The 14,786-nt window shown below is 55.1% G+C and overlaps 1 protein-coding gene across 1 annotated transcript; it reads right to left on the bottom strand.

The window, feature by feature from the left end:
• Positions 1–118: 118 nt before the first annotated feature.
• Positions 119–14,786, bottom strand: C26H6orf132 (chromosome 26 C6orf132 homolog). Its single transcript, XM_075174183.1, has 5 exons — positions 14,642–14,786; positions 9,794–9,909; positions 5,151–5,226; positions 1,914–4,806; positions 119–1,509 (listed from the first exon to the last, which is right to left on the bottom strand). The coding sequence occupies exons 1-5, from the start codon at positions 14,784–14,786 to the stop codon at positions 1,404–1,406; spliced, it is 3,336 nt and encodes a 1,111-aa protein (XP_075030284.1). The 3' UTR covers positions 119–1,403.

Here is a 14,786-nt window from a genome sequence, read left to right as displayed (position 1 = left end):
GATCAGAAAACATTCTCTACAAGTTTTTACACTTATCTTACAGTGATTTTCAGCAAGTTTACCTACGAGGAAAATTACATATTTCTAATTTCAGGAAGTTGGCTATTCAAAACTTTGGTCAGCTATTGTATGACGGTATTGCTTGCTCTGCAGTACAAAATACCCTCTGTAAGGCTGCTCCTACCTCCCACCCACCCGCACCACTAGCTCCTTCAGAGAGGCACTGGCAGGGAGCAGGGACAGGCTTGCACGCCCGCCCAGCGCCCAGAGAAGCGCTTATGGGAACAGCAGGAGCCAGGTCCCTTGGGCATCTCACTGCAGACATTCCACACACCAGGAGCGTTGAATACTCCACAGTCACACCAAAATTTAGCTTCTTAGTCCCCCAAATCAGACAAACTAAAGCCAAGTCTCAGTATAACAGTTTATAAGGACTCTGTGGCTTAGCTTTTAGAGGTGGGGTTTACGTGGGTATGAAGTGGCAAGAGACCCCTCGAGGAAAGCACCACTAGCACAGCACCTCGGTGAGTCGCTGACACCCACCAGCTGATAAAGGAAAAGAAGGATTGCTCAATATCTTAAGTCTCCAAAGTGCTTTACAGCCACCCATCCAGGCCTCACAGCCTTCTTCCATGAGGAATAATTACCAGCAGAAACATTTACAGTGACCAAAAGGCGCAGGAAAGCAAGGGCCCGTGCTCCCGAAGTTGCTGCCCCCCCGCAGTTGCTCCCTGGAGAAGGGGGCTCGGACCTTTGCAGCAGAGCTGCCCCGGCTCGGCAGGACAGGCACTGAAAGCCAGGAGCTGTTTTTAAGGCATCGGCATAATTGATTTGCTCAAGGCTGTTGAAGGAGGTGGGGACAGAAGAGGTAAGGATCTAGACATCCTAAACTCTATTTCTATCCCATTGGCCTCACATTCTTATTTAATTCCCCTACATTTAGCGATACACTGGCTTGCTTCCATTATGCACATCTCCCAGTTGGTTTCTCCCCACTCCCAAGCATGTTGGATTTAAACCAATTAAAAAAACAAACTGAAAACAATCTCTCCAGTGGTGATGCTCTTTAAAGAGAACTAAGGATGCTCTTTGGCTTTTTTAGAAGACCTATCAGGCTGCAATTTTGAAAATAATATGGTGGGGAAATAGGAGGAGGAAACCCATGTTTGCTCACGTAACAAGACAGCAGCCTGTCCTCTGTAGTAACTACTCTCCATGACAGTCTTTTGAGAAGAGTCCAAGTCCCAGGTTCACTCCCCGCCTTCTCCATCAGTAGCTTCAAGCAGTGCGTTTGCTGGCCGGGTTGGGACCGTCCCTGGTGCCCGCGGAGAAGGAGACGACTCACCCAGGCGCCTTCTTGCCCCTTCCCGGACGAAGGCGGCGGAGCAGCCCTGCGGACAAGCCTATCGGTGGCCGCTCTGGTAGGCGTAGGAGATGGGCTGCCGCGCCCCGGGCCTGACCGTGAAGGTGTTGGTAGGTCCGCTGTACTGCGAGCTGCCGTGGGCAGGTCTGGAGGGAAAACAGAGGGAAAGTCACTGAAAGCCAAGGAAACCTGTTGGTTTTATTCAATATTGCAACTATAAATTTTTTTTTTTTTCTAGTGGAGGAGGGTGAATTTTGTCACCTCACGTCTCCATTCGGCGACACGGGGAGGAGAGGGCGATGGGCACCAGGGTTACGGCTGGGAGCAGGGAGGAGCCGTGCCACAGCCGCGGCCCTGGACCGAGGCAGCGGGAGGAGCCCCCGCCGGGAGCGAGCACAGCCAGGCGTCCGGCAGCACTGCACAAGCCAACGGAACGACTGCTCTCGGGCCTCTGGGCTGCTCTGGGGCCAGCCCAGGGCCCAGCCCGCCTCTCCTTCAAATCAAAGGGACGCAGAGGACAGGGAAGGGGTCAGCTCAGCGGGGCACGTACCTGCTGGCTGCCACCACGCTGGCAGGCGAGAAATCCCCATTCTGCCCCTTGTACTTGGCGTCGGCCCCGGCGCTGCCGTATGGCACGGCTTTCCCAGCAGCATCGATGGACGTCCGCCTGCCCTGCGCGCTCGCGGGGCCGTTCCTGTGGGCAGAGCCGAGGCGGCGGACCCCCTCCCCGGCCGGGGAGCTGTATCCCCCGGGGCCGTAGGAGAGGGCACCCGTGCCCCGGGGCGCTGCGGCTGCCCGGGGGTAGGAGCTGTCGGGCTCAGAGACATACAGGCGCTTCTTGATCAGCGGGCGAGGGTTCGGGCAGCGGCTGAAGTAACCAGCAGAGCTGCTGTAGTCTGGGTACTGGGGCATGAAGTCCCCATTCCTCCTGCTCTTCTCTGAGGGCAGCGGAGCCGGCAGCTCACGGCTGCCCCCGTAGCCACGGCCATAGCCGGGCCACCTGAAATACCGCGGCGCCTCCGAGCCCCGGCTGCAGTCAGGGAAGCTGGGACACTTGCGGTTCTCCTCCCGGCTTGGGAGGGGCCCCTCGGCCTCGTCCACCTCATTGCTGAATTCAGGCGGTGGGGGGATAATCCCGTAGTCCAGCGCCGACTCCCCGTTCTCCTCCTCCCTGGGCATGCCATGGCGGGGCGGGCCAGGCTGGTTCAGCTGCCCGGACTCGAGGAGGCCCCGCAGCAGGCTGGAGGCAGCGGCCCGCCGGTGCCCGGGGAGGCTCGGGGGCTGCGCCTCACCCACTGCCCGCACGTCCCGGCCCTGCTCCGAGGAGCTGGAGAAGGACGGAGGTTTGCTCTGTCCTAACCCCGCCGTACCTGCCGCAGACAGCCGGGGCACCACGGTGAAGGAGTAGGGCTTGGACTCGTGGCGGTAGAAGCTGGTGGAGGTGGTGTCTGACGAGGCGCTGCCGAGTTTCAGGGGCAGCTTCGCCCGCGGCGCAGCTCCCACCTCACCACCCTGCCGGCCCCGCTGGGCCCGCTGCCGGGCTGCCAGGAGCAGCGCCATGGGGGAGCCCCGCTCCACCCGCTCGCCCGTCACGGGGTGGATCAGCACCTCCTCTTGCCCCGCTCCCGAGGCGCCCGGCGGGCTCCTGGCCAAGCTTGTGGGGCAGGGCAGTTCGGCCGAGCTCAAGGCACGGGGCGATTCGGCTGAGCTGGCCCCAGCCTGGTGCACTTTGTACTGGAAGATGGCCGTGTTGGGCTGTGGTGCTGGGCTCTGTGCGGGAGAAATGGGGGGTGAGGGGGAAGTGCGAGCACGGGGCTCCTCTGCCGGTCCCTGAGGTGGGTCTGGGGGGCTCACGCTGCTGTCGAGGGACCCGGGAGCAGGGCTCAAGTTCTCTGCAGCCTTGCTAGCAGCAGGAGCGGGATGGTCCTCGTGCTCCATCTCATCCTTCTCCACTGCAGCCGCTGGTGCTGGGAGCGGGCTTGGGGCTGGTTTCGGCAGCACCGAGTCACTTGGGTCAGGGCGGCTCTTCCTCGAGTCAGGGGGGCTCTTCTTCGTACATGGGGTGCTGCTGCCATCCTCGCTGCCCTGCTTCTGGCTGCCGAGCCCCAGAGCAGGTTTCCCTTCTTTCTTCAGAGACAGCACAGCCTCCAGCTCATTCCTGATTTTCATCACGCTGTGGGTCTGCATGGCAGGGCTGCTCTCTGAAGCAGGTAGTGCCGTGCTGGGAGACCCCCCCTTGGCACTGCGTGGGCTGCTGGGCACCCCTTTCTTCTCGCTCTCCCCTCCCGCGGGTAACTGTGCGTCCTTCCCAGCAGGTCTGGCGAGTTGGGGCCCGTTGAGACTGGGCCCATGGCTGCCGGCATGGTCGGTACTGCCATCCGCGGGCCGGGGAGCAGCCGGCTTCTCCAGCGGCCTCTCCTCCCGCCGAGGGGAGCGCAGGAGGGCCGAGAGCTCGTGCCGCAGCCTGCTCAGGTTGCTGGCGTCCCTCCAGTCATCCTCGCAGGTCGGGTAATCTGGAGGGGGGAGGTCCAGGTCATTCGCAGAGAGAGATTCGGATTTTGGAGGAGAGTCTCTCTCGGCTGTTTTTGGCTGGGGAACCTTCTCCATCTCGGCGCCTGGCAGCGGGGAGCGGCGACCAGCAGGATTCACCCCTTGGCTGAGCCCTGGACCCGGCTTGGGGCTCAGCGGTGGGGGGGTTGGCACAGCCGGCTTCGCAACGGCCTGTCTCAGCGGGGAATTTCTTTGCTCGGATTCTCCTCCTGCGTGAGCCTTGGCCGCGGGTCTTATGGTGAAGCAGGGTGGGAGGGGAGGCCGGGCGTGAGGCTGCCTGGGGAAGGGCTCCTGACGGACAGGCTGACTCTCCTGCACGGGGATGGAGGAGGACCGGGCTGGGGCCGGTGGGGGCACCTTGAAGGACCTCGGGAAGGTGAGGTGGGGCTCAGGGCAGTGCTTGGGTTGCAGGCTTTCCTTTGGGCCAGGGGCAGCCGGCACCCCAGCCTCGGCAGGGTGGAGCGGCCCCTCAGCGTCCGCCTGCCTAGTGTTCAGCACCGTCTCGGACTTCCACTTGGAGATGCCGGTGGTGAAGGGCACCGGAGCCTGGCTGAGCGGCGAGGCACCCGGCGGGGCTGGTGGGATGAAGTCTGGAGGAGCCGGTGTGCCGGGGGAGGACAGTGCAGAGGCTGGAGGTGGCGGAGGTGCCATGGCAGGAGGTGGCGGCACCATTTCAGGTGGTGGCGGTGGTGGAGGCAGCGTTTCAGGTGGTGGAGGGACCGGCGAGGCGGGAGGTGGTGGCACAGGTGCCAGTGCCGTTGGAGGGGGTGGCGGGGGTACCGACGGCGGTGGAGGGATGTCTTCATCCAGGTCATCCCCCTCGAGAGCCTGTGGGCGCAGGTCCCCCACCGAGCTGTACATTCGGTAGTTCCCATTGATCTGGGAGCCGGAGCCTGCAAGGAAGAGCGAGAGCATGGCAGTGTGAGCACCTTCTCAGTCAGCACCGTGATGGCTAGCTTCACCCCTGGCCAGCTGTCCTCCTAGGAAGCCAGTTTATTTTCCTCAGCAGCTGCCTAAAGCTTGTTGAACTGTGACAGCCACTATGCCTCACCCCTTAGAAGTTAATTCATTTTCAATGACTTCAAAAAATAATTAATAGTAGACTATTTTAGCATGAAAAATCTCATGATCAGACTGTCTGCTCCACAGCTTGATATACACACACTTCCTCCCCCGAGGGCACAGTACTGCTGAGCGCTTAGCACCAGTCACGGACTCAGCAGAGAAGATCCCTTACCAAGAGCTGCTTTTTCCTCAAAGTCTTCTGGCACCGACGGCGTTGGCACAGCCACCCCGTGGGATTCTTGGGCATTCTGCAATAGTTGAGAAAACGGAGCTGTTAGTTTAACACCCAGGGTATCAGAGCAAAGCGCTGACAAGCAGGTCCTAGCCTGTATAGCTGGTAATTTGTCTACACAAACAGGAGCCGGATGGGATCCAGGGCCATTTCCGAGACATGGAGGTCCCTGCGGTAGCGGCTGTTGGCAGGGTTTAAGGGGACGAGTGAAGTGACCAAGGTTGCACAAGCCACGGACACAACTCCCCTGGGCTAGTCAGGTGCAGAGGGGCCGGAGAGGAGCACGGCTATTTCACATCCAAGCTTAGGGCTCCCCAGCCCAAGCTCAGCAGCACTAGTTTCTCACCATTCACGTACCAAGCAAATTTAAGAGCTCCCACTGGTTTTGTGGGTATCGCTCTCCAGCAAGCACTGCCAGCCCATGCTGCAGTCACGTACACACCGCACTGAAGTCACAGACAGACTTCCAGCTTTTTGGGAAACTGGCACCAGCATATCTGAACAGTCTGGGGAAAACTGCTACTTGTGTGGTTTGTGTTTCACTCTCAATTACTCCCTTCGCATTCATGCTGAAAACTCAGCAGTGCATTTAGCTGGTACAGGACCATGCAATTTAGCAGCCTACACATTTGCGAGGATGCTTACAGCTAGGGCACGTTGGATAATTACAGCCACCCACCGTGAGATATTCACGGCACGCTGACTCACCTGGAGAGCTGACCAGGGCTCCTGCCTCCTACACCTGCCAGAAGCAGAAAGCCTCTCCTTTCCTCCAGTGACTCACCGCTAAGACAGCTCTGCAGAGGGACTGGAGCTGCTCGTGAAACGTACACTAACGCACCCAAGTCACAGCCTGATGCTGAAGCAGGCTGTCAGCACAGACGTAAGCGACAAAGCAGCGGACGGGGCTTTCACATACCAGCCTTGGGAGAGACCCATAGCAAGGAAGTAACACTCCATGAGCAGCGGGAGCTCACAGATGCAGGGACATACCGCCCCGTTCCCAGGCTCCGGGGTCCACCCTGTTGCACCCCCACTCACCCCGGGCAGCTGTTTGCACTAGCTGTTAACAGCCCCTTGTGCAAAGGAAACGTTATCCTACCACCAGTCTGCACCGCTCAGTGCGGTGGTTTTCTGCATACAAAAGCCAATAATGACTGAGCCTGTGCCCTTTGCCTTTCACTGGCATTATCACTATCTTTACAAGAGATTGCCATAGCATTCCGAAGTATCCTTGATCAAAGGTCAAGCTGGGTTTATACAGCCAGCCCCATGCAGGGCTCAGACAGCACATTAACATTACACACCGCCCTGGGTGTAGTTCAGGAACGTAGGAGCTGCTGGGGCAGAGCTGACTTCAACAGCAGCAGCCTGGGCTCCTTCCGAAGAGCCCTGGAATCCCCCAGCTTTTGACAAGATAATAAGAAAATACACACGCTTTGCTTGCAAAGTCTGTCACCCTGCAGATGACCAAAGATCCTCTATAACCACAAGGGAATGAGCCAGTTATTGGTGAGCCAGGAGAGAGTGCGTGGGAATTCACATTCCTGGGATTGCACAACTGATCAGACAACTTGGTGCTGATGGAGAAGCCAAGGTCTGCTGAGGCATTAGGACAGATCTGTTAGAGGCAAAACATCAGACTAGGTGAGCCTTATAGCCCCATCTAAACCTCTTTACTGGTCCCAAAGATACAGTACAACGCAGAGGAAAGATCCTTAACTTCAGCTGAAAGCCAGAGGGAAGACAAAGGCTAACAGAGGCACTTCAAGAGCCGATAATGAAACTGTCCAGAGCAATGAGATACCAAAAACCACAAAGAAAAAAACCCAGCAGTTCCCATTTGCTATGGAAATTCATTGCTGCCGGTCTCCAGAGCACACTGAGGATACCTGCCCATCTACAGGGAAACAAAGATGTCTGGGCACTGAATTAAAAGCAACATATGCATCACATGTTTGGACAGGAGTAGAAAGGGAATGACAGTCGGAAGAGATCTATGCAAAGCTGGAGGAAACAGAGTCCGCATTTCATAAACGAGTAGTAATTTTGGACATGTCACTTCAACAGGTCCTAAAAACTGGGCAAGCCTGTTTAACACCAAAAATTTCTGTTGCAGCTGCTAATGCTCAGCATCTCTCTCAAAAAACACCCATCCTCACGTCACGAGCTGGCTCCTGCAATGGAAAGCATCTCCAGAGATGACTAGAAAGATTGTTTCCCTCTCCTGTCTTCGCGAGGGGAGTGCCCAGCCCAGCAAACCTCCAGCTGATTCAGAGCAGGCTGCTGCGCCCGGGGTGGTGCGCCAGGAACCTGCATTTCCAGTTTGCGGTACCTGAATCAGATTTACGTGTGCCGAGGATCCCGTTGAGGGGAGCTGTCGCTGTAACCACCAGGAATCGCTTTTCAGTGCTGGAACAGAGTTAGAGATCCCTGTCCCCAGTGAAGGGGAGCCTGACTGTCCTCACGGTCCCCAGCTCCCTGGTCTCTCGGGAGCCCACGCATTAAATGAGCTAGGTTTGAGGCTGCCTGTTACAAAAAACGCAGCAAAATACAACTGCTTAGCATCCTGGGGTCTCAGAGAGGCCAAGGATTTCTCCAAATATGAAGAGCCACCCCCAAGCTCCTTGTTTTGAAGCAGAGCTAGGGAAGTTTTGGTGGCTATCTAAAGGAATTTATTCCCCCAGGATGCCAAAGCTCTGCCCGCACCTGCAGTGCCTGGGAAGCGGGGTGGGCAGGGGGACGTGGTGGTACCCAAGAGGCAGGCAGTGAAGCCCCCTCTCCTGCAATCCCTGCTGCAACTCCGCTCACTGTGCAGCGCGGCACGGCCAAGGGCCAGGCGGTCAGGGGAAGGAAGCTGCTCCGTGTGGGGAGAGCTGCCAGGCGCGCGGGCACACAAAGCCCGGCGGGCCCGGCTGGCGGGCAGGGTGTGTGCATCCTCCTGACTCACAGCTGGGCAAGCAGCCGCTCCTCAGCCTCCCCCCGCTCTGGAGAGCGGGTGGGTGGAAAGAAAGGGTTAAGGCAGGAGCTGCAGAACAGCCCAGTGCAAGTATGTATGTGGCAGCAGAAGCGTCTGTGCCAAATCAAATCATAATCAAACCTAATCAAAATAATGCAAATATCCAACACAGACTGGTCCTTAAAGAGCGTTCCTTATTCCGACTAATTTCTTCAGTTAAACCTGTTACTCTTGGAAGAGAAGCACAGCGAGAGGGACCCTCACAAGGGCAATTGAGGGGAAAAAAGCCCCAGGGCCAGCTGTGCCTCTGCAGGCAGCAGGAAAGCACCATGGTGACAGCCCTGAGTATTTATCCCAGGGACATTTGTGCTGTTTATTCCTCTACCACATACACTTCCACCAGTAAAGCATGTGAAAGCTCTAAAAAGATGCAAAAGGCCAGTTGCACTCTAAAAACTGGTGATATGGGGTGCCAGCTATGATCACACACCCAAGCCTGTGCTACTGGAGAGGAGTTTCTCAGGCACCAGTCCTATAGTTACTCGACTCAGAGCCCAGGCGAGATTTTTCACCCGTTGTGATCTTTTGGAAGGCATCACAGAGGGCAAACCCCTTTGTGGAACCTGTGTAATGCCATAACTTCCTAATTATGCTCTCAAATAGATATATAAACTCCTTCCCCCCCCCGCAGCTGTCCTCCAGATGACACCTGCACAACCCCATTAACTCCTAATTGCACCCGGCTGACAGCAGACCAGCCCGGTTTCTGCTGAAGGTGATGGCTGCTCTAAAGGACCAGGATGTACGAGGAAAAACATCCCTTGCTCTCAGAGGATTCCCTCGTCAAGACCAAGAGCTTTTACTGTCTTAAGTGACCTTCAGTGACCTGCCTGTATCACTTCAGAGTTTAGCTATTGCCATCTCCAAAATATCGCTGAGCAATCATGTCCCTCGCTGTACTCTTTAGGGGATAAGACCTTTGGAAAGGTGCATTACTTGGGGGAGGAAAGCTTGCTCAGCCCACACAGCATCGGAGCATCGAAGCCAGAAACGACCACGTGTGGCTTCTGGAGGCAGCAGGAGGGTCCCCGCTGGGTTAAAGCCACCTCTGGGTCCAGCTGTGTTGGCACTTGCTGCTTCGGTCCCTGCAGCGGTAGCGCTGCAGGGAACAGTTTCCCTCATATAGAGATTGGAAAATCAGCCTCTGCACAGACACCTCCTGCATCGCCTCCTCGTTCCACTGCTGTAAACAGGACACAGTTTTGCTAATGCTCTCTCCAGCGACATGCCTGATCCAGAGAGCGATACTGCCAGTAGCGGTTAGATAAAATGCAGTGCAAGCCAGATCTATCATCTACATGCTCAGCAATTTTTTTTTTAATTGAAAATACAAGTCTGATGATGCTTACGTCTCTCGCCTGAGTATCTTGCCTATGTCCAACACAAGCCTTGAACTCAGATCACCTCCTAATCCCTCGTATCCAGCATTATTATAGAGTGGTTTTGCTTTTCATTTATTTTCTTCCTTCAGGTAGGGGATGAGAGCAGCAGCCAGCCCAGCTGGTTCTGGGCACCAGTTACACGCACTGCCATAACGAATCCCAGCGGGGAGCCGGATACTCACGAGGGGTAAGAAAGTCAGCAGCGGCCGGACTCTTGGACGAGGTTTAAGCGTTGCTGTGCCAGAGTCGGTCGTTGTCCCAAAGCGATTGTCACCGTAGTACACTTCAATCACCTCACCTGAGGGGAAGAGAAGACTGTTAGCAGCAGCACTGCGTTCGAGGCAACAGGAAAAACAACATTGGACACCACCTAATTTTAAAAAGTGCTGTGAAGGATTTGCTGTATCAGCTCCCAGGAATGGGCAAAACCTGTCAGATTCTGATCCCCCATCAGAGGAGTATCTGGGTGTTTTGGAGCTGAGTTGAAGATGGGAGGAGAAAGGTCTCAGGTGAGCGGGACCCCCGGGCAGGCGCTGGCAGCCCTGGCACACACCCGCAGGGTGCAGAGACCCTTCCCAGAGCTCCAGACGCTGGAGTTTAAAGAGCACAGATGTCAAGTCTCTTCCGAGAGGCTTATTTCTAATACTAGTTAACTTAAATTTACCTCAGGAGGGTCAAAAGTTAACACAAGCACTCCATTCACTCCCCACCCAGATTACGTTTAGGGAAGGAAAATGCTTCAGGAGCAACTGGCTCAGCTCTTTATAGCGCGGCGAGGCTCCGACCCCCAGGAGAGCGGGGGGGGGTCCAGGGCAGGTGCCTGCAGAGGTGACAAACCAGCTCGTAAGCACGGGCAGGATCTGATCTTGGCCGATCCGTCAGTGGCTAGAATTGGGGGGGAGGCAACAGCAGAGTCTAACCACCATCCACGCCAACTGGAGAGAGCGAGCTCCTGCCCTTCCTCGCCCGCCGACCGCTCTGTGGGCAGAGCGGTTGCATCAAAGCGCAGAGTTAATTACAGGTTCTTCGCTCAGCCCTATCATGACAACAGGTCCCTGTCACTTATGCAGCGGAGAGGCACAGCGGAGGTGTCCCTGACCCCTGGCTGCCCGCCGGCAGCGGCACCGTCCCTCGGGACTCCCGCTGGCTCGTGCCGAGCAGGACCGGGGCGAGCGGAGGGGAACGCCTCGCTGCACTGCTCGGACACGGCGATGGAAACGGGACACACAGGGGCTTCCCAAGGGGGTTTTTCCCCCTCCGTGTTTTGCTGCCAGCGGCTGAGGGCAGTGGGAGGGAGGTGCCATGGCTGCTCTCCCTGCTGTGGACGGACACCACCAGTGCCCACAGCACCCTTCTGCATGCTGCTGGAGCAATTTGTTGATGCTATTGGCACTGGAGGACAAATTGTGCTTGCCACAACACTTTCACACTTCAGCCTGCCTTACAGAGAAATGCTCTGAATGTCTTTCCACGAAATACCACCATGAATGGAGATGCTATGGCAGAAAGGCAGTCACAGAGCCCTGGTGTTACACGCAGGAGAAGCTATCAGGTACTCCTGGTTCCCAGCCCTGTGCTTTTACCTTGAACCACACCTTTTGGGCCGGTTTATTTCTGACAGTGAATAAAGCTCATAAAATTAGTTTAATTATGTTCTTTGTGTCTGATTAACAGCATGAATTAACAAGCAGAAGCACTGAAGCATGTAAACCCCACCTTGGCTGGAAGGAGATACACAAATAATTCGTAGCCAAGGAGACCAACATTAAAGAAAATACGAGGGTTTGAGGAAGGAGGGGGAAAGCGACTGAAATGGCTGTGATCAGAGAGAAAACTCTGCAGGAGTGTTCCCACCTAACAGATTTCGATAGTGGTTTCAGTGAGAAGGAAGAAGCAAACAACCTCCCCCTCCGCACCAAAACACAAACACCAAGAAGTAAACAGCTTTTTTTCTTTTTTTCCCCCTAAAAAGTTTGGAAGCAGTCCTCAAACCTGACCCCATGCTACAGTGTGAAGCACAAAACCAGTTTCTCTCAAGTATCGTACAGCAATTAAAAGCCAAGGAGCAGAAAGGTGAAGGTTATGTAAGTTCCGCACACAGGCAAAGGGGCTGGGCTGCATTTCTGAGCCTCCGAAACCCGAGGGCCGCGCTCGCTGACTGAGAGCCCTGACTGAGAGTCCCTGACTGAGACCGTGCGAGCAACCGGCCACTGCCACGGCCCCAGCCAGTGTCCCCGCTCCCTCTTGAGTGTCCCTGCTCCCTCACAGGCACAGCCTGGTCCCTCCATACGCTGCTGGACCCACCTCGTGCCAGTGGAACCGATGACCGGGGTCCCCAACCCATCATAGACTGCCATGGCATGTAGTTGTGGTTGTCACTAACTCTCTGCCCTCCTTGGACGGGCAGAGATCAGGCAAGAAGCTCACAAGGGAACACAGCTTTACACTGAGCTTAGTGGAAAAAAAAAAAAAGGAGAGCAAATACTCGTGTGTGTATTCCCACAGAAGAAAAGCACTTGCATGAACACCTGGAATGAAGAATTGACCACACCAGGTTCTGGCCATGAGCTACCACAGCCTCTGCTGAAGGTATGGGTTTGGAGGCAGATGAATTCTGCATAACCTTGAGACATGCCACTGAGTCCAGCAAGCATGTAAGCTTTTCCTTTCTCCCACCCACTACACCACAAGTTACCCTGGGATACACCCAGGAGTATCCATCATCCTATCACTGTCCTTACGGTCAGTCACGACTTCCTTTCCCTTATCCCAAACTTCTAAAGGGATTCTTTACAAAAAGGATATTTTCTTTAGCTTTCAAAATACTAACCAGCCTGCACTTCAGTTAGTGTGGTCTTACCAACGGTTTAACACCTCCCTGCCTGTGAGGGGCCCAAGCGCAAAGGAGGAGCTGCTGGAGTCCCGAGGATGGCAGAGATGCCAGCAAATTATTATTATTTTTGCATAACCCCTTGGGTGACCCCACATTCGGCGAGTAAGCAGCAAGAATTAAGGCCAATGCAACGTGAGAGTTTGGATTCAGACAGCTTTGTGGAACAGCGATAGAGTAGTTCAGAGACTTGAAACGATGACAGTTTTACATTAAACAAGACACTAGGTAAACTCAATGAGAAACCGGATTAAAGATCACAAGGTCTTTGATCCTAGATTACTAAGCATCGCTAACCTGAATGCATTTAATTAAAGTAAAATGAAGTGCTTGTAGTTGTGTTTTCTTTGCTAGATAAACAGGACTTGCCTGCTGAGAGCCTGTCACCAGTAAGACCTGTGCTCTGCGAGCTTCTTTTCCTGGAAGGAGGGATCAGGAAACACGCCTTCGGAGGCTGTCAGAAGCGGCTGGCCCCAACTACACTTTGGCCACTTGTTGACATTCAACCTGTTCTGGAGACGTTTGTGTCCTCTCAGTCATGGGAAACAAAATAAGCAATCTACAACACAGGTAATGGAACTTCTTCCTACTTCAAGGTTGCATCACCTGGAGTAGGCGTAGCAGGTTTGACGCTGGGGTATCCACAGCTCACAGCGAGGAGGCGGCATCAGTCACTGTATTCAGGAATCTCTGAGTCAGTGACATGCAAACCTACACCCATTCCACATTGCTTAACTTGTGTTTACTTTGTATGAAAAACTAAGGTGGGGATTAGCAGAAGCAGTGGACTCCTTTTGGCAGCATCGATGGCATGAAGCTATGCGGCAAATATTCAACAAACAGGGCCAGGGATGGGGCTTCACAAGAGCGTGGCACTGTGGAAGTCAGGATACGATAAAATCTGCCCCTTGGACTGCTTAGCTGTGCGCATGCTATTCCTCGCAACGAGCCCACACCTCAACACACATTACTCCGAACATGGTCACTCAGCTTCTGTGTGTCACGCTACCCTACACAAATTAAATTAATGATACAAATGCGAAGAGGATGCTAAGGAGTGATTCAATAGCCTTTATTTATGCTCAGATTTCAAGGACTGCTGGCTTTTACTTTGCAAGCTGATCCACACAGCAGTTCCCCACACCTGAAAGGAATGCCTTTGTACTGCAATTGCAGCCACGGAAATCAGGCTTGTAATAAGCAGACACAGCGACTTTTTTTTTTTTTTTTTAAAAATCCAAACCACATCAGAGGGAGGCTTGAATCCTCCTCAGATTTACAACAGTTAGAAATCAGCAATTTTCCTTTTGTGTTTAAGAGTTGCATGAAACTCTCTGTCACATTTTCATTTTATCTTAGTTTCACCAGCTTGGCCTTCAGGGTGTAACCACCTTGCAATAGCTTTAATGGACACTGCTTCACAGCACACAGCTCAGCACGCGGCGCTTCCATTTTTAAGCTTGGAAGTGGTTATTGGAATCTTACAGCCACCAAACTTCATCCACAAACTGCTATCTTTTATCTACCTGGCTCCATTACTATTAATTTGGCTCCCTCCTACATGTGCCTCCAGGGCACAGTATTGCAATTAAAACCACAAAGAAATACAAATAAATCCTGAGGAATATGCAACCCTCAACTCCCCCCTCGCACGCAGTCCTTCAAGAAACAGGTTTACAAGTAAATAACTAATAGCTGGGAAGGAGCAGATCAAACATGGCGTGGGAAAGAGCTCCTGGAAGCAATAAAACAGATTCTCAACTATTTATCAGCCTGCTTTAGTCAAGTTGAACTCCCCGGAGCGGATTACGGCCCCGTGGGAGCAGCGAGCTGGTCCCGAGCAGCGGGTGCGGAGCCCCCGCGCCTTCCTCCGCGGCTGCGGAGCTCGCTCCAGCTGCGGGCCCGCGGGAGCGCAGGTTTCAACTTGCGCTGCTCTAACCCAGCCCTACCGAACGCCTCCCGGAGTTTCCCAACCAGGCGGTGAACGAGCCGCCGCCGCTCCCCGGCCCCGGCCGGCCCCTTCGCCCGCCGGGACCGGCCCGTTCCCGCACCGCCGTCACGCGCGGCCGCGCACGGAGCTCCCAGCGGCCGCGGCGGGGCAAACCGGAGGAGGAGGAGGAGGAGGAGGAGAGACACTGACCGGTGCCACCCGCGCTGTCCGCCGTCACCTCCTGCGTGAAGATCCAGGGCGGGTTGGTGGCGAAGAGGGAAGCGGCGGCGGGGCTGGCGTGGCGCTTCCCGAAGAGGCGGCTGAAGGTGCCCTGCACGGAGTGGTGCTTCTTCAT

This window comes from Calonectris borealis, chromosome 26 (assembly GCF_964195595.1).
Source record: "Calonectris borealis chromosome 26, bCalBor7.hap1.2, whole genome shotgun sequence".
Taxonomy (NCBI): Eukaryota; Metazoa; Chordata; class Aves; order Procellariiformes; family Procellariidae; genus Calonectris; species Calonectris borealis.
This window is presented reverse-complemented; position numbering and strand designations above follow the sequence as displayed.

What these genes read in the sequence shown, in the direction of transcription:
- C26H6orf132 (XM_075174183.1), bottom strand. Translation starts at nt 14,786, where the DNA reads ATGAAGAAGCACCACTCCGTGCAGGGCACCTTCAGCCGCCTCTTCGGG. An exon ending in GGACAGCGCGGGTGGCACCG is followed by an intron (nt 9,910 to 14,641) that starts GTCAGTGTCTCT and finishes TCTTCCCCTCAG; the next exon opens with GTGAGGTGATTGAAGTGTAC. An exon ending in TGAGGAAAAAGCAGCTCTTG is followed by an intron (nt 4,807 to 5,150) that starts GTAAGGGATCTT and finishes TCTTCCTTGCAG; the next exon opens with GCTCCGGCTCCCAGATCAAT.